Source organism: Crotalus tigris, unplaced genomic scaffold (genome assembly GCF_016545835.1).
Source record: "Crotalus tigris isolate CLP2741 ecotype Arizona unplaced genomic scaffold, ASM1654583v1 scf7180000017683.1919423, whole genome shotgun sequence".
NCBI classification, from domain to species: domain Eukaryota; kingdom Metazoa; phylum Chordata; class Lepidosauria; order Squamata; family Viperidae; genus Crotalus; species Crotalus tigris.
The window spans coordinates 152,882-176,401 of record NW_024096563.1 but is presented as its reverse complement, the minus strand read 5'-3'; the positions used below and the strand labels follow the sequence as shown (position 1 = coordinate 176,401).

Genomic DNA, 23,520 nt, shown 5'->3' with positions numbered 1-23,520 from the left:
TACATATGCTATTATTGTGAGTGTAGTTGTATTCTGGGCTTGGCCGCCAGGAGAGGAACAAAAGGGAAGAAGAATAAATGATGAGGTCAAAGTGAAACTTAGGAGATACAATCAGTAGAGCTTAATAGCCATTCACAAAAGATTTATGCCCCTGCTAGGGAATTGCTTGCAGCTATTAACATGTCCACTACAGTAAGAACTTTGTCTGCTTAATTCCAAACAAGGCAATTAAGCATTTAGGTGAATTCCGGGTAATTATTTTTTTTAAAATCCATTTGCTTAAGCACAGAAACAAACCAGAACTCATACAAAGCCTTTTAAGAGGAGCTTTCTTGTTCTTCCCTCCGGTCTTTTAAATTTCTTTAGATTGATTCTCATCAACTCACAATCTTTGTTAAAGTTTTTTGAGTTTTTTTTTTTTAATGGTTCCCAAAAAGACATTCCAGGATCTACTTGATGTATTTCCCTTTGCTTTCTTCTAAACTGCTGGATGTCTTAGCTGGCTTATATAAGAGTGACAAAATTTTGGATTAACTTCTTTTAAATGGGTTTTGGGATTCTTTGTCTCTCTGAGTTTTAATGTTTCTTAACATGTTTCCACTTCTGTTTATTATTTTTTTTAATGGAATGATTGTTTTGGATTCTTCAGTCTAGAATCAGTGTTTCTCAACCTTGACTATTTTAAGGCGCGTCGACTTCAACTCCCAGAATTCCACAGCCAGCAATGCTGGCTGTGGAATTCTGAGAGTTGAAGTCCACGTGCCTTAAAATTGTCAAGGTTGAGAAACACTGGTCTAGATTATAGCAGAAAGAGCGTCAACATCGAAACAAATAACAGCAAGCTTCCCTTTTGAATATAATCTTTTAAATTAAGTTTTACCAAGAAGATAAACATGAACACTAATGGAGAGCAAAAGCAGTAAAGAAAGAAAAGGTGCAGAAAGGAAGAATAAAAAGAAATAAAAGCCAAACAAGAAATTAAAACAGCTAAACCCCTTACCAGAAATCAACACACAGATGAGCAGAGATTAACATCAAGATTAACACTAGATCAGGGGTGTGTGATGTGTCATGGGCTAGCAGTTTGACACCCCTGCACTAGATCAACAAATGAGAAGTAAACAATATCCCTATTAAGGAACTACCAGTGCAGACAAGCTAACAGTAAACCACAGCCTAATCAAAGAACCACCAGGATCACACCCACCAACACTGACAAGGCAAACCACTAATATATAAAAAGAAGAGCAAACCTCACCCCGTTGTAGTACTGATGATGTTACCTAGTTTGGTAATGAAACGTCTGTAAGAAAATAACCAAGCTCAAAGTTCAATTCTGAGCTACAAATAATTTTATCAGTATGATGAGGACCCTGCTGGTAAACTGAGTTTAAACCACCGTTCACTAATCTTGGCAATTTCTAAGAGTGTGGCTTTCATATCCCAGAATTCCATAGCCAGGATGGTCATTAATGAACATTCTAGGGATTGAAATCTCCAGATCTGGCAAGTGGCCAAATATGAGAAACAATGGTTAGCTTTCCTTAGGCTGAGCTTCAACGTTCAGCAGAGGGTGGAATTAGGGTGCAAGGCTGGCTGCCACATGCTTAGAAGTTTGGGGCCTTTGACTTAAGGCAGAGGTCCCCAATCTTTTGTGCCCCAGGACCAGTTCCTTGGAGAGAGGTTTTTCCGGGGACTGAAGGATGCGTGGTTTTGTGTGCTGCCTGCATTCTGTGGATGGGGCTTTACTTGTTTGTGCGGCCTGATTGCTGGCATGTCGCGGCCCAGTACCGGTACCGCTCCACAGACCGGGGGTTGGGGACCCCTGACTTAAGTTACTTAACTTTTTCCTTCATTGCCCTAAGAGCTGATCCAAAAGTCTTTTTTACCCTGAAAGGTCAAATCCATTTAAATGTCCCTGTTGTGACGGGTCACGGGGTCATGTGTTTTTAAACAAAGCAAAGCCACTCTTATGCAATTTGGGGTGATTTACCCACCTTTGTGAAGCACTGACTTGAGGCACGGAGTGCTACTCATTGTCATTTTGGTAAACGCATAGATGCAAGTGCCCAGCGAGTTAGTTGGCAATCCTGCTACACCAGTGGTTCTCAACCTTTTTAATGCCGCGACCCCCAACCGGTTGTAAGTCGAGGACTACTCAACCAGTCGTAAGTAGAGGACTACTCACCTGATGCAGCACCGTTTGCAGAATGGGACTTTTGGCGGGCTCAGCAGGGCAGAGACAGCCTGGACAATTCCTGTTGGCTTTTGAAAGCCAATAGAATTAGACTCTATTCAAGAGAGTCTCTTCTATTGGCTTATAAAAGGGAGTAGCACAGCTAAGGAAAAGGGGGGAAACAAAATGGCGGACTGCGTTGTTTGGCGACTCCCATGAAATGGTCATTTGACCCCAAATGGGATCCCGACCCACAGGTGGAGAACCACTGTGCTACACAAAGGCTCCAAAAATGGGCTTTGCTTTCCTTGATCCTGCAACCAGCCAGCTCAGAGAAGGCAACCCTGGTTTGGTCCCAAAGGTCCTTTTTCAGGAGGCAACTGGATTTTCTTGTTTTTTTCTTTGAAGGCGTTTCACTTCTCATCCAAGAAGCTTCTTCAGCTTTTGATTGGAGGATGGGGAAATGGAAGGTTCTCTGACCCTCTAGTAGGAGTTGAAGAAGCTTCTTGGATGAGAAGTGAAACGTCTTTAAAGAAAAAGCAAAGAAAGTCCAGTTGCCTCCTGAAAAGGCATCTATGGGAAAAGCCATGACCTGGATCCTGAGAATCTCCATAGACATAAACCTGGTTTGGATAGCTCCCCGCCACCTGCCCCCTCCCCAGCTCCGCCCGAGGCGCCCCTCTGTCGCTTAAAAGGTGCTAATTGGCCTCCTGGGAATCCGAGAGAGCCCCGCCCACAAAAGCGTTCGCAATTAGTTGTTTAGGAGGGGCGCAAGAGCCTTCGCCTCGCTCCAGGTCGCAGGTAAGCGTGGGGAGGCGCTTGGCTGCAAAGGGGGGGCCAGGTGCGGGGCGTTTCAGCTCGCCTCTTATGCATTGGGGGGGGGGGGAGGAAGGAAGGTGGAAGGTTCCCCCCCAGAAGCAGCCTTTCCTAAGACCTGGGGACCACAATTCCCATTTAGCTGGCTGGCTGGCTGGTTGGCTAGTTGTTGCAGTCCGCCGCGCGCGCGGCGAATCGCTTCTGGAGCAAAGCTGCTTGGTGGGCCTGCCAAGACTGGGATGCATTCAGCAGGTGCTCCGGATTAGCGCAAGGGCCTCGAAGGATTGGCGTGCGCGTGTCTCTGGGCCTGAGGGTGCAGGGACGGGAACCCCCAGCGTGATTTTGCCCAGCGGTTTCGGGAGTTCGCGGGCGCGCGCGCTAGGGCGCGTGTGGGCTCCAAAAGCCTTGGATACCTCTTCTCCAGATTCTCCTCTCTCCGCGCGCTGCCGGGCACGTTGCTTTCGCCTCATCCCTTCCAAACCCAGTAAATGTTCCAACATGGGGAAAAGTTGATTTTTTCTAACCCACAAACCCCTATATTACCCAAGCCCAACTGGGACACTTGAGTGAGGATTTTGTGGAAGGGAACATTTTGGGAAGCTGGGCGTTGCCAGCTCCTCTGCTGCCACCAGTTTTAACCAGTTTCCTCCCACCAGTTTTAACCAATTTCCCTTAAGCCACAGTTCAGGTTACTTTGGCCAACATTTGGGGTTCTGCTAGAAGCAGGCTTTGGCTTGAAAAAGGAGCTCCATTTTCATGGAGAAGACGGCTACAAGGTGCTTTTTCAAAAGGCAACTGGAATTTTTTCTTTTTTCTTGAAGATGTTTTCTTTCTTGAAGCGAAAGGTCTTAAGAGCACCTTTGGGATGTTTTGCATTTTTCTTGAAGCGAAAGGTCTTAAGAGCACCTTTGGGACTTCTTGTAGTAGTTAAGTTCAACCTTCAGTGGCTTGAGGACCTGGCCTTGCAAGTTGGCTTGGAAGCAATTTGTGGGTTCATCTTTATAGGAGATACTTTTTAACTTTATATTCTGGTCTCCAAACCTGGGAGTTTCTTACTGGCCTCCTGTCCCTGAATTAATCCGTTCTCTCCCTGTTTAGCTTCCAAGGCTAGCCTTTTTGGAGGGGGGAAAAGGGGGGGGCTTTCTTACATAATTCAGAAGATTCAATTCTGGGGCTCACGTCTGCAAGGCTGTTGGTCATGCTGGCTGAGGAAGATGGGAGCTGCAGTCCAGCCAAACCTGAAGGCCCCTCAGGGAGAGAAGTTTGCTGTCCCCGAACCATGATAAAATTTCAACTTGGTCATTGTGATGGAAGTTGGCTTACGCCAGGGATCTCAAACTCAATTTCATTGAGGGCCGCATCAGCAGTGTGGTTGCCCTCAGGGGGCCGCGTGGGTGTGGCCAGAGTGGGTGTGGCCTACTGGGTGGCCATGGATTCAGTGGGTGTGGCCTGCTGGTTGGGCGTGGCCAGCTCTACATCGTTTGCGTCAAGGGTGCCTGTGGGGGCCTGGGCAGGAGTGGGACAGATCTGAGGGTCTCTGGCAGAAAGGGGTGGGACTGGGGCAAGCACCAAGGCATGGTGCATTTCTTCATTCCTCACAAAGGGTGACACCTCCCTAGCATGCACCCAGGGGCGGGGGCGACACGGCAGGGGCTGGTTCCTCACTGTTTCCAGACGGCCTTGTGGAGCTAAGACTGAATGCGTTTCAGCATAGATGGCCACCACAAAATTGTACATTGGCTCCCAGCTGGTCTGGGCCAGGGCCAAGGCAGAGGGGGCCGTTCCCTCACTGTTTCCAGGATGGCTTCGTGGACCACATGAAACCACTTTGCAGGCCGCATCCAGGCCCCAGGCCTTGTGTTTGACATGTCTGGCTTACGCATTCACACACATCCTACAACTTGCTAGTTAGGATACTTGGGAATTGCAGTAAATAATGGTTTCTACATAATGGGTCCCAAACTAGCCAAATGCATTTGGGTGTTGTGAAAAAAACAAACCCAAAATTGGTTTATTTGGCTTGGAAGGGATCACAAAAAGGGAGTTTAGGAGTTGTTCTTTAATTGTTCCCAGTTTGATACGTGGGGGGGGGGAGAGATAACATTCTGGAAAATTGCACGAGTCACTTTTCTTCCTATTGTTTCACAGTGAAGCAGCCATGTTGAGTTCTTCCACAGGATGTCAAGGGACAGGTCCTCAGCCTGCAGACCTGCTCTTTGCCCACAAAAGAATTTCATGTCTTCTTACCAACTCGGTCAGAGTTGCCAACGGACCGAAGTGGCCCATTCCTTTCACCATTCTTCTGCTTTTCTTCACCACGGCCGCCAGCAAGGAAGATCAAAGCTTTTTAAATACCGTTTCTGCTACCGGTTGGCCAACTGGCAGTGTCACAACCATTTTTCCTGAGAAACCCACAAATCTTGGACACACCCAGTGGGACCAACAACAAACAGACTTGTCTGTTAGTAGGTTATCTAATCAAACTGGTATAAATCAGAGAAAGGCTGGCCAGCCTCCTACCTCTCCTCCTCCTCCTCCTCCTCACCATGTGGATGCTTTCCTTGAGAGGACTAGATCTTACGCAACATCGGCCAGTGTTCAGTCAATGGGTACAAGTCTTTCTTCCACTGGGACAGGACCTCTTGGCACCATTGAGGGAAGAACGTTATTTCTTCGCTCAAGTAGGGAAGAAACGTCTCAGAGCTCCGATGCTTCTCAGTTCTTCAAATCTCATAGCAATAGCTTACCAGTTCCCTCTTCTATCCCATCTCATGGGGCAAGCTCAAGAAAGGTCCTCTTTGACCAGATGACCACGTACAACGAAGATGACAATACCGCTCAACCGGCTGCTACCAAATCCCTGATAGATGTCACCAGTCCTGTAACTCAACCTCTCTCCTCTCCTTGGGTTTCTGCTAGGTACCCAGTTGAAACCACCGCTCATGTTGTTATGCCTACATCTTCAACCTTGACAAGATTGCAGTCAGAAGAGACCCCTGGGGTTTCCACTCGGCAGCAGATGGAACCTCTGAGCATGAATTGGTCTTCCCCTGAACCCATTTCCCGAATGCTTGAGCCACGTGAGTTTTTTCTTCAGTCAACTGCAACTGGTAGATCCCACCTTGATTTGGAGAAGTCCACAGCCATCCATCCTGATGAAGAAAGTGTCACAGTCTCACCACCTATCCATAGCTTAGTTATGGTGGCGAGTTCTTTGCCCCAACGACTGACAGCAGATTCTACCTTGCAAGGATCTCAAGAGCTGGAAGTCAGTTTTATGATGCCATTGAGAAATGCCAGCTCACCGGACACCTCTACTAGGGAAGTGGAGCTTTCTCTTGACGTGGCTAATGATGAGAGGGGTCAGCAGGTACCAGGTTCTACTGATACCACTCCTACCTCTGTAGCCGAGATCCCAAGGCACCAGATTTCACTTGGAATGACACAGCTTGCTTTTGCAAGTGTAGCTGTTGGCCTTCTGAAGGAAGCCAATCCTTCTCTTGAACCCCAGCGTTCTCTGTTGAAAGAGCACACTGGAAGTTCTACAACAGCTCCACATTTTGGAACTTCAAAAGAAGATGAGGTCTCCTTGGTTTCTCATAACATGCTGAATAGCTCCCTTGTGGAACTAGTAAAACCAAAGGACAACACGTCTTCCATAGTTGAGCGCCACCTTGGTCCTACAATGAGCTCCATCTATGGGCCTGTCTTAGAAGGTGAAACGGAGGCAAGCAGTGTTGGTGTGGGTTTCTTGACTCATCAGACTTCAAGATCTTCCCCACTTAGCACACTGCTTTCTGGAAGTGCTAAAACTAGGCTTCAGGCTGCCCTTCAGACAAATCTGTTGGAAACCACAGCTCATGCTATTGGTTATGGGAAGCCATTAGTGACTCAATATTATGGAAGAAAGAGACAGACCACAGCAGCTGTGAAGGAGATGCCTACCTCAAAGTCTCCTCTTACTGTTATGGAGACTGACTCAATCAGAGGACTGACTAGGGTTCAGACAGAAGATGACTTGCCAAATAGGAGAAGTGGAGCTACTTCATTATCTCCCCTAAGTCCTGCCACTCCTATGTCTAAGGTATGGCAAACATCAAAGGAGTCTTCTGAGCCTGAGACAATTACAGATTTCTCGGTAACAAAGGTATTTAGTCTTGGTACCACAAAAAATGACTCTGCTGTTCCGTCACACCCATATTTAGATGAAGGAGATGTTCTACATCCAATGAGAGCAACCTCAACTGGAATGACATACACTGATCTCCCAGAAGGACCCACCATTAGTTCTGCAGTGGAGTCTTTTGGTAGCCCTTCTGTTGAACAGAAGCTTTCCAGTCCATCACGATCTCATCCCCCAGTTTCCCTTCCAGATTTGATAGAATCTGATAGATCTTCAGTCACACCACCATTCCACCACTCTTTATCCTCAAGTGTTGTCTCCCTTCCCTTCTCTAGAATCAGTGTTCCCAAGTCAACTTTGAAAACGTTTATTAACATTACGGAGGGCCACCTGGCTAGAAAAGGGCAGGCGATGGCTAGCAGTATAATGTCATTCAGTGCCACACCACTTTCTCTAGAGTCAAGGAATACAGTGGGTGGAATCACACTGTCCTCACCTACAAAAGTTCCTAGAGTTGGCGTAGGTAGCTCTTCTATGGTGGTCACCTTGAAGAACGCATTGGGACACCAGGTCACAGGTACCTCCACTGCAAATGACATACAAACGATTGGCAGAACAGCTTTGCCCATTCATAGCTCAAGATTCACCACGTCCAGTAATTCTGATGTTCCTGCATATCCGTCATCTGTCCTGGAGACCAAATCCAATCAGGCACCTCCAATATTTTCTGCTACAACTACGCTGTGGACCCTTCAAAGAACTCTTCCAGTTGAGTCAAAAACTACTTGTAGGAACTTCTCTTGCTCAGCAAGTACCTTCATACCACCTCAGAATATATCAGCTCAAAGTATGACTTCCCAACCGTTCTTCACTCAAAAGTTTTTGATTAGTATCTTGGGGACAATGGAGCCCAAGAAGAAGGGGACCCTTGCTGATGCCCAGGTGTCCAGATCAGAAGAGAGATATACAACCACATTACCCAGAACAGAAATTGTGACTGGAGCCCAAAACGATGACACTTCCCAGCAGCCCAGATCCAAATTCACGAACTCCTTGTTGGACCAGTCAGTGAAAGAGAATTTGACCCTTGGCAAATCAGCTTCAACTGTTCCATCAGTGCGCATTCTGTCTTTGTGGTTTCGTCTCATCAAAATAAAATACACAGACTTACTGATGAACAAGTCTTCTGAAAGTTACAAGAAACTGGAAAGAGAAATTAAGTTAACGGTAAGCATTTTCTTCCCTTCCCTTCCCATCCCATCCCAGAAGCTTCCTTTTTTTATGAATATAATCCAGTGTTGATGTTATTGCTAGGGTATTCCTCTGCTGACTCGGTCTATATGCTTTCATAGTTCTTTAGTGGCACTCAGTTAATTGGGAGATAGCAAATGGCCGGAATTCTCGATATTTGTATGACAGATAACCAGGTACACCTGAGAGCTCTGGATTCCCAAAATAAAAAAAAAGGGTTTTCAGGAAGATAAAATTTCTGATCTTCAGGATCTAGCTGCGGAGATATTAAAAAGCATCAGAGAGATTGTGGGAATAGGCAAGTAGGCCTCTGAAACAATGCTCCCCAGTCTAATGTACCTCTGAAACAATGCTCCCCAGTCTAATGTAGGTAGACTGAGGTAGATGACATATTATCCTCCGGATTTTAATCAGATTGCAATACTAAATGGTCCTGGTTATTGGAGATATTGCTTAGTACTCTTAAAGAACTAGAGTTAGGGAACATCTTCAGACCTTTGTTTTTCCAATCACTAATCTAGACAGCGTTGATCTATGGATGAAAACTGGATCCATAGTTTCTTTGTGGATAAGGAGACATAGGTATCGGGTACAAAATTGGACTATGGTTCCAATAATAGGTTGTGCAGAGGTTCTCCAAGAAGTTCCTTGCTATATCAGGATTCCATCAGCAAAAGTTGCCAGAGGTTGATTCTGGATCCTTCTCCTTAAGATACTTGCTGTGACTACTGAGCTAAATTTGCGAAGAGTGGAAACGTGTAATCTCTCTTCTTCAATTGGAATATTGGCTTTGTGCAACTTTTCTTATATGGAAGATGCTGTCAGTAACAATTCCCACTGTCAGAGATTGTAGGTCTTTTAGGATTCAAGACCACAGACCCAGGTAGAACAAAGAGCCCCAGAATTTTATTAATATAAATGATAAGATAACGGTTCCGTAAGTGTCTTTTCTGCAGACAGGGACTCTGAAAAAGATTGTGCATGGACCTGGTCTTGTGCCAGCTGGAATGTAGCACCTTCCTGGTCTACTCTGAAGTCCCATCCCTGACTTCTCTTGGCTTAAATAGATTTTCATGTAGGAAGGTGATCTGGTTTAGGACCTGGAGATGCTTGCCAAGGACATTTCCAGGGAGATTGCTTTTCTTGGCAGGTGTCTTATCAGTTCATCCTCCCTTTTGGAGAGGGACACATCTGTTCATAATAATGATAAGGCTGAAGTAAATGACATAAGTCTGATGGGGTCCTTGGTGCTGAGGAATAAATAACAGTCTGTTTGTGTGTCAAGGTCAGTACAGGGGTTATGAGAAGGTAATCAACAGAACTAGCGTGTGGAAGCAAGGAAGGGCTATATATGGGGTGATATGAGATCATAGGGTGTTTACGGCAAGGTATCAAGGGAAATGTAGACCACACCACTGGATCTCATCTTTTGTGCATGAACACAGGCTGGGAATGCAGAGGAAGGGAGAGGCTGAACATGGAACTTCTCAGTCATCCAGATCATGGTTGTCCCAAAGATGCTTTTTCAAGAGGCAACTGGACTTTCTTGTTTTTCTTTGAAGACGTTTCGCTTCTCCTCCAAGAAGCTTCTTCAGCTCTGACTGGATGGTGGGGAATGGAAGGATTTATATTCCTTGCAGACAGCTGGTCATTTGCCTTCTTTCAGAGAGTCCTTGAGGCCACTTGGAGGAGTGACTGTGCCCTCAGGAAACCCAAGTCCAGTTGCCTCTTGAAAAAGCACCTTTGGGACAAGGGAGAGGATACATAGATAATCAAAAAGATAGGATGTCCATTAGCAGCTTAGCTTATAAATGGGGTCTCAGCTCAGGTTTTGAGAAGCACAGAAAGAATTTAAATCTTCAAGAGGCTCTCTTAATTGGGTGAGCACTTATGGCTATGGCCCTTTTACAACCATGCTGGCTCAGGAATTCTGGGAGTTGAAGTCCACAGGCCATAAAGGGGCCATAGTTGCCCATCCCTGCTAACAAATCTAATAGAATGCCAGGATTAGAAATGGAGGTCTTCTAGTCCAACCCCCTGTTCAAGCAGGAGACTATACCATTCCAGACAAGTGGCTGTCCAGTCTCTTCTTAAAAGCCTCCAGTGATGGAGCACCCAGAACTTCTGAAGGCAAGTCTTCAGAACTTAATGAATTTGCTACTAACAAGGTTTGGACATTGAATTTCCCTGTCTTTCTTTACCCCAAGACTAACATTAAAGAGATCATTCTGTAGCTTTTGCTTTCTTGATCTTGTCTGGTGGAACTTTATATTCACCATTGCCACAAAGGTGGCTGTTGAACAAGGAAAGGAACATTACGCAATACCCATGGATTATCCATGTGGAGTTTTCTCTACTAGCTTCCTAGGTTCTTAACGTTCTTCTGTGCAAAATTGCCCCTTAGCAATAAATCAATTTTAATGCTCTGCTTCCAGTTAAAGAAGATGTTGTCTACCTATGAGAACTTTCTGCAAGCAAGGGTTCTTCGTTTCGTGTAAGTAACGCTGCCAAATATATCGCTCAGTTTCTAGACGGGAAGAGATCCCTGGTCAGTGGTGGGATTCGAATATGTGAATAACCAGTTCTCTGTGTGGTTGCTGCTTCCAGAAGTTCATTCCGGGCCTGGGCAACAAAAAATTAGCTACTGGTTCTGCTGAAGTGGTGCGAACCGGCTGAATCCCACCACTGGACCCATGGAATTAAGGATAGAAGGGTATGAAACATTAGTAGGGAGATTTGATCCGTTCTTTGCCCTGTCTTGGTTTCTGAAACGGAGGCCTCTGAATTGACTCTTGAGCTTCAGAAGTGCTCATGTGCAGCTGTAACAGTGGTCCTTTTTTCATTGGTTCTTCTGAATAGATTTTACCTTTATGAGGAATTCCCCCAACTGGATGCTTAGAACGAAAGTTCTAAATTAATTTACCAGATCAATTGCAGATTCAACTCAGTTTACATTGTTTGGAAAAATATCAAGGTTAATTCCAACCTGTCGCTAGTCCCGTCTGCCCATGTAACACGAAAGATGGAGGGATCCATGCAGAGAGTATTCTTTCCAGAGATTTACTGGGGTTTTTTTTGTTGTTTTTTTTTGCCCAAAGGTACCACTGTTTAAGATGGAACTATAATATGGCTTTGTACAACCTGGAACCCTTCCGGTGGTTGCATCTAGAAATCCTGGAAGGCTGACAGGCAATTCCTGGAGTTCTAAACCAGTGGTTCTTAACCTTTTTGAACGAATCGCCCCCTTGAGCCAATGAGGAAGTTGTCATCGCCCCCCTCCCCCAACATAACCTCTCAATCACAACATGGGAAATAATTCTTCAATTTATGCAAACACTTTTTCTGTTTTCTTTAAAATTGTCATCAGGACATATCGATGCAAATAATTTATTTCCAGTCTTTTCCCCATATCTCCCATATTCTGGCTAATGGCACGCCACTGTATGGGTAGAGGCTGCTGCGCAACGCGCATGAAGATAAGCAATGCGTATTTATATATATATACAGCGTTCTGTACTGAAGCTAGCTGGAGGAACATTTGAAAACACAATTCAATCCACTAATAGCGAGTGATCTGATGTTTTTGTACGACAGATATACAGCCATTCACTGTACGAAAAAGTCTCAAAAGTGTCCTGAAAACTTCTCGCTCTATCACCCCCATATCGCCGCCTTTTTGTTCCTTCGCCCCCCTGAAAAATGAAATCGCCCCCTGGCAATTTAGAACCACTGTTCTAAATTGTTAGGAAGGTGTTGTGAAGGTTGGACCAGCCCATTTGCCAGAAGGGTCTGTAGATGTTCTCCTGAATTCTGTCCCATAGGAATGGATCTGTCATCGTGGAGAGCCAGGTGGTCTTCCATGCAACAGGCCTTCTTCCCACCCCGTCTGACATCATACGGACAATTGTGACACAAGTTGAGAGCTGGAGAATAGATGCCTTTTTTGATTGGAGGATAGATGTGAGATCTTTGCACTCAAATGGTAAGTCACCAGACAACGGGCTTTGGTCAACTTCAGTCCAGTTGCCATGATTCAACCTTTTTAGATACTTTTGGCCTGGATGATTGAGTCTTCATTTACATAAACAATAGGCTTAGTTAAGGAACTTAATTGCCTTTCTGCAAGAAGGGAGTTGCTGACTGAAGTTTATTTGTTGAAAAAGATGTTGAGACTCTAGAAAGAGTACAGAGAAGAGCAACAAAGATGATTAGGGGACTGGAGGCTAAAACATATAAGGAACGGTTGCTAGAATTGGGTATGTCTAGTTTAACGAAGAGAAGGATAAGGGGGGACACGATAGTAGTATTCCAATATCTCAGGGGCTGCCATAAAGAAGAGGGAATCAAGCTATTTTCCAAAGCATCTGAAGGCAGGACAAGAAGCAATGGGTGGAAACTAATCAAGGAGAGAAGCAACCTAGAACTAAGGAGAAACTTTCTGACAGTGAGAATGAGTGGAACAGCCTGCCTCCAGAAGCAGTAAATGCTCCAACACTGGAAGTTTTTAAGAAGAGACTGGACAGCCATTTGTCCGAAATGGTGTAGGGTTTCCTGCCTGAGCAGGGGGTTGGACTAGATGACCTCCAAGGTCCCTTCCAACTTTACTACTACTACTATTATTATTATTGATAGATTGGTAATTAACTTGAAGTAGGAAGATCCCTCTGCTTTTAGACATGCTTCCTTGAACTGTCTTCTTTTTTCACTAGGTTTCAGCCTGAAAAATCTAGAACCTGAGAACTTGGCTGTATCTTTCACTCTCCTGGAACTGGGGTCCGTATCAGCCTTTGATGACAAGAAAGACCTTGTCCAAGAACACTTGGCTAGACTGAAAAGCCAGGTAATGGGAGACACTGAGGCCCTTGACTTCAGGCACGGGGAACACCTTATGGAAGATAGGCCCATTGTGGATGAGTTCAGCCAGTCCTGCTTGGTTAAATTCAATGGCCCAGCCATTTAAATGGGCAGGTTTCACCCATATTTGATCTGCTGCTTCCAAATTAAGATCTCAGATAACTTTCTGTGCCAGGAAACCTTAAGCTTAATGAATTGTGAGTATGCTCTAGGATTTTTGGGAGGAATGAGAAATTAAGAACTTGCGTGTAAAGGTCTTAAGTATTTTTCTGTTGAGACGCAGAGTTAATCCTTAAGTCTACAAACTGAATTTATGACTCTGTAATTTCTTCCCGTACAGATAAAACTACTGCTTGGAACCCGATATGCAGTTCATTTGATCTCCCTTGTTGATCATAGGTACGTAGCAAATTTCTGGGAAGGATCAATTCTCAGACAAAAACAGTGGTCTGGACATTTTTCAGGCTGGACCCTTGACCAATCCAAGACAGCTTCATGGGTTCATTTGAAATAGCGAAAGATATTTTGCTCCTCAAATGGATATCAAAGGCTGAATTTTCACACCTCTTGGAAGGCAAGTCAAGTCTTCGTCAACCAAAGGTAGCATCATTTCTCTCATGCAGAAATATCCAAGGGGATGTTGATATAAATGGAAATATCTTCATCAAGAGCGATACTCATGTGGATGTTGGCTGGATGCTCAAAGCACTGATTGGCCTTTCAAACATCTCCGTGGACCTCATTTCACTCTCCATCAATGGTCAGTAGCTAGGTCTGAGGTTGGGTGGAGTTGTGATGCCCCTTTTTCCTCAAGTGCAACTCTCCGCTTCTAGGTTCAAAGCTCAGTCTTCAGGTCTTTCCAGTTTCCTTCTTGATAACCAACAGAGTGTTCAACAAGAAGATGTTGGACCGTTCTTCTGTAGAGCATCAGAACCTTGCAAAGGATCTCTCTGATACGGTAGGTGAGATAAACGATTCCTGGAAATGTAAATTCATCCTTTGCAAAGCGTGTGGAAAACTCTTTTGGGTGTTTGTTATTGTGAACATTAAAAGAATGTTGGAGATTCCTGTGCCTGTTTAGGTTTATGCAGAGTTTTATTTATTTTAGCAGGGAACTGAGTGGGAGGAGGTTTTTCTGGTGAAGGAGGATTCTTAAGTTTCTCACCTCTGCAATATATGCCATAGTGCTAAATTGGCAGCTGTAGATTTCCTAAGCTTAGCTTGGAAATGCGTGGGAGGTTCAGCGTCTGGAAAAGCAATTCAAGATAATTCTTTTCCTTTAAAGTTCCCCTGGTGTAAGGCTGGGACCTCCACACTTGGCAACCTTAAGACATATGGACTTCAACTCCCAGAATTCCACAAAATTCTAGGCTGGCTGGGAAATTCTGGGAGTCCACAAGTCTTAAAATTCCCAGGGTTGGAGGCCCCTGGGAAGTTGGAGCTGGACTAATACAAGGCGGGAATTACGAGTGGTGTAGCAGCTGAAAAACTGATGGGTAAGCCTTAGGGAGGGCTTTGATCTGGGCTCACCTTGTGAAAACGTTTGCTTTCCAGCTGGCACGTATACTTGGCAAATATGAAAATCTCCTTCAAGTGGCAATCCGTAACATCACGTAAGTTAACGGAAGTGTCTCTCTTTTAGAGCCTGTTTATTAGATAGCCCAGTGATGGCGAACCTTTTAGAGAACTCCGCCGCCCCCACCTGCCCCTGATCCACTCCCCGCTCTGCCCCCACCCACAGGGCCACCCACCGCCTCCACGGCCTGCTGAAGCAGTTCACCCAGGCGGCCCTGCAGCGCCATGACGTCCACACCCTCCGCCCGTCCCCCACAGCATCATCTGCCCACAATGGGGCGTGAGGGCGGAGTCTTGTCCCCACTGCCCCACTGCCCTGTTCTTGGCTGCACTGCGCTGCTCCGCATCGGTCGTGCCCAGGGGCGACTCTCCTCCAGGGGGGCTGCTAGTGAGGAGGGGGGGTCATAGGGAGAGGCAGGGCTGGGGCGAAAGCACGCGTGCCCACAGAAAGGGCTCTGAGTGCCGCCTCTGGCACGTGTGCCACAGGTTCGCCATCACTAAGATAGCCGGTTGCTGAGATATGAATGGGCCACTTCAGCTTAGTGTCTGCTTGTTTGGTTGGATTACAGCTTGCCAGTTAGTGATTTGGCCATACTGGCATCCAGCCTATTTGGAGAACTTCTACTCTGGACTGAGTCTGGGATGAAATGGCTTCCTCCTACCTAGACGCAAAGGAGAGTCTAGTAGAAGTTCTCCAATGGTATAGCTATTTCTTAAAACCAGCCACCTTGGAGACCTCTATGAAGGTTGAGCTCAGAGAACTAAGTGGTAATGTGACTTCTAAATTCTGGGCTAGCGCAGTGGATAAACCTAGCTGTTCACTGTGAGATGAGCGGACTCTTGTTTTATAATCAGGTGTGAACCAGGTCAAACCTCTCTAGCCGTGTCTTTCCCTTGACTTTCCATTGTAGAGGGGGTTCTCTCGTTTGTTACGGAGATGTGATATTCCAGCAACCAGCGCCAAGCAACAAGGATGTCCTCCAGACTCTGACGTTTTCAGTTGACCCAAAGGATTACCTAGATTCCTCTAGTTTTCAAGTGGATCGGTTTTCCTTTACTGTGGCAGGTAGGACTTCATGGGGACATCTTGTTTTAAGAGGAAGCCTCAAGTGTCCTCTTAAACCCATTTTGGGCTACAGCTTCCATTTGTTCAAGTTTGTTGAAGCCAGAGATTCAGGCTCTTGGGAAAGTGTCCAGATGAGTTGCTTGCAAACTACTAAGAAAGTAGAAGATGGGAAGGAGGAGCTGCAGATCTTCCTGAGTGTCAAATTCCTGGCTTTGCTCCCCACTGGAGCCACTGGGAACTCTGGGGCAGGCTGCTTAATTTTTTCTGGGATAATACAGATTGAGGGCAAGAGAAGAAGGGGACGACAGAGAATGAGATGGCTGGATGGAGTCACTGAAGCAGTAGGTGTGAGCTTAAATGGACTCCAGAAGATGTTAGAGGACAGGAAGACCTGGAGGAACGTTGTCCATGGGGTCACGATGGGTCGGACACGACTTCGCAATTAACAACAACAACAGTGTGAGCTAAAGTTTGCCTCTTTTTTAAAAAACTCTTTTTTAATTTCTTAGGTGTTGGGCTGGAGCCTTCTTTGAAAAAACCAGGTGTCCCTGTGTATGCTGTGATCCTCATCATTGTGTGTCTCCTTGCTGTAATAATTGTCCCTACCTTCTTTTGGCTGGTAAGAGCTGCAGCCAGATGTCACCAATCAAGAGAATTACTTCCTTGCTTGACAAGGACCTTGTAAAACATCTCTGCGCTGCTAGTTTCCACTCTCCGGATGTGAGGGAGGGGCTGGGGGGGGGCTTACACCTTCCTACGATTGTTCCTGTTGTCCAGGTGGTGCCTAATTTTAATTACCTTCACGCAATTCTTGCCTTGGGGTCCCTGAGGCTGGCATTCCACAGGTTCAGCTAGAGAAGCTTCTTCAGATTCACATTCAGAATCTTGAGTCCTAAGCCCTGGTTCAAGACATAGTCTAGCTTCTGTGGTCATCACAAAATTAAAAAAGAAAGAAAGAAAGATGTCCAGACTCTAGAAAGAGTGCAGAGAAGAAGAAAGATGATTAGGGGGTTGGAGGCTAAAACATACGAACAACGGTTGCTGGAATTGGGTATGTCTAGTTTAATAAAGAGAAGGACGGGGGACGTGATAGCACTGTTCCAATATCTCAGGGAAGAGGGAGTCAAGCTATTCTCCAAAGTTCCTGAAGGCAGGACAAGAAGCAATGGGTGGAAACTAACCAAAGAGAGAAGCAACCTAGAACTAAGGAGAAACTTCCTGACAGTTAGAACAATTAACCAGTGGAACAACCTGCCTCCAGAAGTTGTGGGTGCTCCAACACTGGAGGTTTTTAAGAAGAAATTGGAGATTCGCCATTGTCCCTAGAAGCCCATTTTCAGAAACCCAGAAGGTATCTGTCTTGTTATAACTCACATCTTTCTTTATTCTTTCTTTAAGCCCAAGAGACTTGCCCGTCATGGCAAGATTACAATTAACAAAGTGCCTGATGCTGGAGTGGATGTCGAAGCATTTGAGCTGGATAACCCAGGATATCAAGCAATTATTGAAGAGGTAGATGAGTCACATTCTTTGCAGTTGGGGATTCTTTGCAAGGAGCCCTTGCAGGAAAAAAAAAAACAAAACACCTAACCACTGAGGTGGTTCTTACACACAGGACTTTTTGTGGAGATGCTAAGCGAAGCACAGGCAGTCCTCCATTTACAACAGTTCGTTTAATGACCATTCAAAGTTACAGTGGCCCTGAAAAAACTGACACGATCGTTTTTCACTCTTACGACCGCTGCACCATCCCTGTGGTTACATGATCAAAATTCAGACGCTTGGCAACTGACTCGTATTTATGACGGTTGCAGTGTCCTGGGATTACGTGATCCCCTTTTGTGTCCTTACAACCAAAGTTCACGGGGAAGCCAGATTGACTTAACAACCAGGTTACCAACTTAAAACCTTCAGTGATTTGCTTAATAATTGGCAAATAATTAATTATCCCGTAAAATGGGATAAAATTCACTTGAATGTCCCGCTTAGCATCAGAAATTTTGGGCTCCGGTGTTGTAGGGTGAGGACTAACTAGTTTTCCTTTAACCCACAGGGAGAGACCAAGAACTCCTGCATTGTCATGGAAACCTTTGACTAAAGAGATGATGGTTTAGCCCACCAAGAGAAGCCATTTTAATCCATCCTGATTTCAGGATCTTTTCTACAGTGGTGACTCTTGAAGGGCACAAACCAATGAATTGCCAACATTGTTGAAAGAAAGTTACTGGTGATTCCCAAATAAGAGTTACTCCTACTGATCTAAGGTGAATCTTCCTGTATCTGTATTTCCTGTATCTTCCTGTATCTTCAGCAAAATTGAAAGGGTATTGGAATATCAGAACTGGAACAAAAATGCCACCGTTTCTCTTTGTCAATGCCCCAATTCCTCACTGGACAATTTCTTAGATTGAAATCCAAGTTTTATTCCATGGAAAATTCTCTTAAAACCAGACATGTCAGAGGCAACTGGTTTTTGTTTTGTTTTGTTAGGAGCTTTTAAGGAAAGGCAGCTGGGATGCAAAGTTCCACTTTCCTGTTGCATCTGTGGGTGGATGTCCACACTCGGATGTTTTCTCCCAAACTAGCATCCCAGCGTCTTTTATTATAATAAGTTGGATCTTTTAAACTATGTCTTTAACGTATTTGTTGCTATCTTTGTGTGAAAGAGAAGGAAATGATTCTGTTTTCCCTATTTTTTTTTTCAGATATAAAAGTTTAACGTTGGGGGGGGGAGGAGGGGAATTGTGTTTAGTTAGATTTTGAATTTTGGGGAAGTAGAAAAAATAATCGCCTTTGGTTTAAGTGCCCGATGGTTGAATTTCAACATGTACAAAACTGGAAGCTGTGAAAACGTGAATCTTTCAGGAAACTGAAGGAAGGTGACACCATAGTTTTTTTATGTTTCTCTTTTTTTAAAAAATGTGGTAGGCTGTGCAGACCATGAAAAAAAGAATCTGAATGGCTGGTTGGATTTGAAAAATTGATGGGAGGATTCCAATCAGTTCAGGACAGTTGACCCCCTTTGTGTCTAGGACCTTTTCTGTACTCGCACCGAAGTAGCCTGGCAGATTTGGAGACATCCCATTTAATTCTCCAAAGGGATGAGTCGATGCACAGATTGGATGGCATGGACTCCAAATTCAATCTTTGCAGAATTGGAACAAGGCACGTGCCAGGTTCCTCACTGCCAGTCTGAGCTGCATTTCCGTCTTCCTCTTTTTGACCTCCTAAAATAACCTCCCAACTGAAACCTGAGTCTCCAAAGTTGCTTTTTTAGCACCCATTGAACCTTTAGAAATCTTTTATGTCCAGTGTACTCTTTAGAAGCCAGCAGACCCAAATGGCAGAGGAACCAACAAAGGCAGAGTGGAGGTTTTCGTTTTATAATTGCAGTATTGTGATGATGTGGATAATTGGTAGCTGATGTTTTAAACTTCATTTTATCCCTGGCTTGACAATTTTCCTAGCTCAGTTGCCTTACTGTATTCTGCTGCTCGCAATGTGTAGCTCTCTAGGGACGGTCCAACTACGGCTCCCATCAGGCCAGGAAGGATGGGAGTTGCAGTCTAAGCAATCCCTGAAGTGTCACCGTTGCTGCGTCCATTCTGCATTTTTGGGAAAAGTGAAATAGCCACTTTGCTGAGTTGCAGTTCAAGACAGAGGCCAACGCTTTTTAACCGCTGGGGTTTTTCATTTATTTTCCCTGGTGTTTCACTGCCCCCCCTCCAAGTTCCTTAGTTTCACCATCTGGTGGGCTTTTGTGGTTTTAATAGCAAGCAAGTCAAACCTGCCTGCTGAAGTTGACTCAGTGTACTTCCTCCAGGCTTCTAGTCACCGAAAGATTTCGTTGTATTAAAATTTAATTCTGAATAAATTGTAAGAAATGACCTTCGCCTTGCACTGTGCTTTGAGTATCTGGAGCGGGTAGCCCTAGATTTTGGGACTAGGCGGGATGTGGCTACAGATGGCTAAGAAAGATTTTTCTCTGAAATCCTAGGAAATTAACAGAATAACACAGTTGGAAGAGACTTTAGAGATCTTCTAGTCCAACCTCCTGTTCAAGCTTGAGAGCTTATACCATTCTGGGCAAAGGGCTGTCTGATCTCTTCTGGGGAATTCTGGGAATTGAAGTCCACAAATCTTAGAAGATGCAAAGTTTGGAGATCCCTGGTCTAGTGGTTAAAGAACCAGATTGGAGAGATTTTTAAAGGGTGACTGCAGGATATGGTTAAAAAAAAATAGAAGAAGATGGAACAAATAGAAAATTGATGGAGCTTTGATTACCACTGCCATTTTGACTTATTTCACCATATCCTTGGTTGGTTAAAGAGAAGTAACCAGCCTGAGCAGAAAAGATAGTAATTCTCATCAATTTCTCCCTAAACAGAATAACAGAGTTGGAAGGGACCTTGGAGGTCTTCTAGTCCAGCCCCCTGCTCAAGCAGGAGACCCTATCCCTTTTCAGACAAATGGCTGTCCAGTCTTTTCTTAAAAACCTCCAGTGATGAAGCACCCACAACTTCTGGAGGTCAGCCGTTCCACTGGTTAATTGTCCTCACTGTTGGGAAGTTTCTCCTTAGTTCTAGGTGGTTTCTCTCCTTGATTAGTCTCCATCCATTATTTGCAGTTAACAGTGGTTACTCGAATAAACCACAATTGGCAGGATTCCACGCAAACTGCTAAATCAGAAAACAAAACAAACTAGCCTCTGTGGTTGGGTTCACATGTAATGCTAAACCAAACTCTATATTTGGTTTTCGATCAACCGGGGAATCTTATGTTTCTGTGTGAACTTAATTTTAATGGCTAGTTAGACTGCTATGAGGCATCAGGTTAACCCACAGCCCACATAATTTTATTGTACACCCTTCAGAAGGATAAGGGTGGTCTAAAAATGTCACAAATAAAAAAATAACTGCCAGCCACTGAAAGCCCTTAAACTCCATTAATCTATCCCCAAACTTGCAAAAATTCACATGAGATCAACCATTAAAAAAACAAAACCCATTGGAGGTAGGCTATATTAAGTTTGAGCAGAGAGCTTGGACAATGTTTATTATGGAAACTTAGGAACATAAGCCTTCTGTTTTATCTTTGTTGATTAATTGGACAGTGAGACTGTTTAATTACACATTGAACCTTGAACGATCTGTTTCTTTTAAAACAAACTTCTAAAGGGTCTCAAGAGATTGGGGTTTATCTTGTGTTCTCCATGCAGAATGCAGTCTAACTCTGCTCATTATATTGTTTGTCACCGGTTGCCTTGAACTTTGAATTGGTTTCAAGCTTTCCCTACTTTTCATGTTTACTTATAGGTTTGGCTCTCTGGGGCTCCAAAGACCACCTTTAACCAACATATTTTAATAGCTTAGTGCTTGTTTTAAAGTTTTCCACCTTCGTAATTTAAAAAAAAAAGGGGTTTTATTTGGCTCAGTTTGCCTACCACCCTGAGATAATCTTGGTTAATCTCAAAAGGCACAGCGGGGGAGAAGATCTGGTTAGTACGAAGATGCCGCTGGGAGACTCAAGTTAAGATACAAATATTCACTTTTATCAGTTTAAGCAAATAAAGTTAATTTCCTTGGCAAGATTGCCCTCTACCGATGATTGGTAGTAATGACTTCCCAGCCCCGTTCAGAAATTGAAATACAATTGGGACATGTCCATATACGAAGTAGCCAACTGTAATGGATGTGGGAATGACCTTACGAGGTGGGGAGGAGCTGCAGAGAGGAGAACGATTGGATAAGAGGCAGCTGGATCCAGAGAAGGAATAAGAGTGTGGAAAATATTTTTAGTTTCTTGGATGTAAAGGTGAGGGGGGGGGGAATTTGGAATATTCGTTCCGATTTGCAAGATTCTGTTAAGGTAACTTTACAATAAAGTAGAGCTAGTTCATTTGGGTGTGCATCTCATCTGGACTACCTCGCAATGCTGTCACCAACTCTTCCCTTTTCTTTGCATTCCGCTTGAGTTTCTCTCCTAACTCATTTTAGCGGTGTGGTTATTGCAGATCGGTGGGACGGTTTCCTGTAGGAAACAAATGGTTGACTGGAGTTGGGGGGGGGGGAAAGAAAATTAACATTTTCCTTCCCAAAGTGAGAATTCGTTGGTTCTACCTGCCTGTTGGAGCCGAGCCTGACCCCTCTTTCGATGAACACCAAGTCAACCCCACCTACCCTAGTTGAGCAGAATGCGTTGAAAGTTAGCAGAGCTGTAGAGTTTTAATTCTTTTTGTGGAGGCCTTGTAGGCAAAGAGACCCTGTCCTATCACTTCTGCCAAGAGAGAGCTTGGTCACGCTGGCTCTTTCCAGCTAATCCCTTGGATTACCTGAGTCAACTCCTTCGGAGCTGGGATGAGGTCCAAGGTTTTCTGTGTTCAGCCCTGGGTGGGGGAGAAGGAGCAGCCGTTCCTGTATTGTCCTAGAAAGCCATGTTGGGTGGGAAAGCCATGGTTGATCCCCGCCACACCCAGTGAGCAATGCACTCCCTATGCAAGGCCTCCTTTCCTCCATGCTCTAGCCAGATGCTTTGGATCTGTCTGCTTCCCAGCACCAGGTTTTTGTTCCACCTGGCTAAAGAGTTTTGGAAAGCTCAACTTTGGACTGTTCTGGCTTGGTTGCATGGATGGTTCTGCCCAATTATGGAGCTGGCATCTTTCCTTCCTTCCTTCCTTCCTTCCTTCCTTCCTTCCTTCCTTCCTTCCTTCCCTTCCTTCCTTCCTTCCTTCCTTCCTTCCTTTCTTTCTTTCTTTCCTTCCCTCCCTCCCTCCCCCTTCCTTCCTTCCCTCCCTCCCTTTCTCTCTCCCCTCCTTCCTTCCTTCCTTCCCCCCCTCCTCCTTCCTTCCTTCCTTCCTTCTTTCTTTCTTTCTTTCTTTCTTTCTTTCTTTCTTTCTTTCTTTCTTTCTTTCTTCCTTTCCTTCCTTCCCTCCCCCTTCCTTCCTCCTTCCTTCCTTCCTTCCTTCCTTCATTCCTTCCTCCTTCTTCTTCCTTCCTTCCTCTCCTCTCTCTCTCTCTCTCTCTCTCTCTCTCTCTCTCTCTCTCTCTCTCTCTCTCCCTCCCTCCCTCCCTTCCTCCCTCCTTCCCCTTTCCTCCGCTGCCATGATGCCTTCTCAACTGGAAGTCCAGAACTGGCCCTGGATGCTTATAAGTTTTTCTGAGAGCCTTTTTTCTTGGCTGCAGCACGGGGTTAAAAGGACGCGCCAATGGGAATTGGAACCAGGCTGCCAGAGTCACATAGCAGGCACTGCCAGCTCACGATTTACAGGGCAACTGGGAACAAACGCTTGCAGGGGAACAAACGGTGCTCAGTACTCCCGATGTGGCTTCCTGCCGTCTGGGAAGGGGTTGGTGCCAACCGTGGTGCCAGTTGTACTACCTGTGCGAGGGAAAACTGGAGCAGTCGTGGCTATTGGCGCTGCCGACATCGGGGAGAGGAATCCAGAGTGTCGATGTACGTGAAGGTGCAGGTAGCCCTTGACGTATAACCGTTCGTTTAGTGACCGTCTCAAGTTACAGCGGCACTGAAAAAAAGTGACCCGATGACCGTTTTTCACACTTACGACCGTTGCAGCATCCCCCGTGGTCACGTGATCAGAATCTGGAGGCTTGGCAACTGATTCCTATTCATGACAGTTTCAATGCCCCAGGGTCCTTGCCC

General features: G+C 45.1%; 1 protein-coding gene across 2 annotated transcripts in view; it reads left to right on the top strand.

Moving 5' to 3' along the window:
• The first annotated feature begins 7,505 nt into the window (after positions 1–7,505).
• LOC120305523 overlaps positions 7,506–23,520 on the top strand; it is a 27,081-nt gene continuing 11,066 nt past the window's right edge. The window contains exons 1-12 of one of the 2 annotated variants that reach the window (XR_005556066.1): positions 7,506–8,342; positions 10,802–10,860; positions 12,188–12,348; positions 13,076–13,206; positions 13,561–13,619; positions 13,844–13,980; positions 14,054–14,178; positions 14,775–14,833; positions 15,707–15,861; positions 16,371–16,480; positions 17,260–17,373; positions 17,915–18,125. Coding sequence is in view for 1 of the 2 variants with exons in the window: in XM_039337503.1 (XP_039193437.1) it covers positions 7,527–8,342; positions 10,802–10,860; positions 12,188–12,348; positions 13,076–13,206; positions 13,561–13,619; positions 13,844–13,980; positions 14,054–14,178; positions 14,775–14,833; positions 15,707–15,861; positions 16,371–16,480; positions 17,260–17,373; positions 17,915–17,959 (1,971 nt within the window). In the remaining variant the exon portion in view is untranslated. Of the gene's footprint in view, positions 8,343–10,801; positions 10,861–12,187; positions 12,349–13,075; positions 13,207–13,560; positions 13,620–13,843; positions 13,981–14,053; positions 14,179–14,774; positions 14,834–15,706; positions 15,862–16,370; positions 16,481–17,259; positions 17,374–17,914; positions 20,301–23,520 lie in introns of those variants that run through there. The other variant, XM_039337503.1, reaches the window with a different exon arrangement.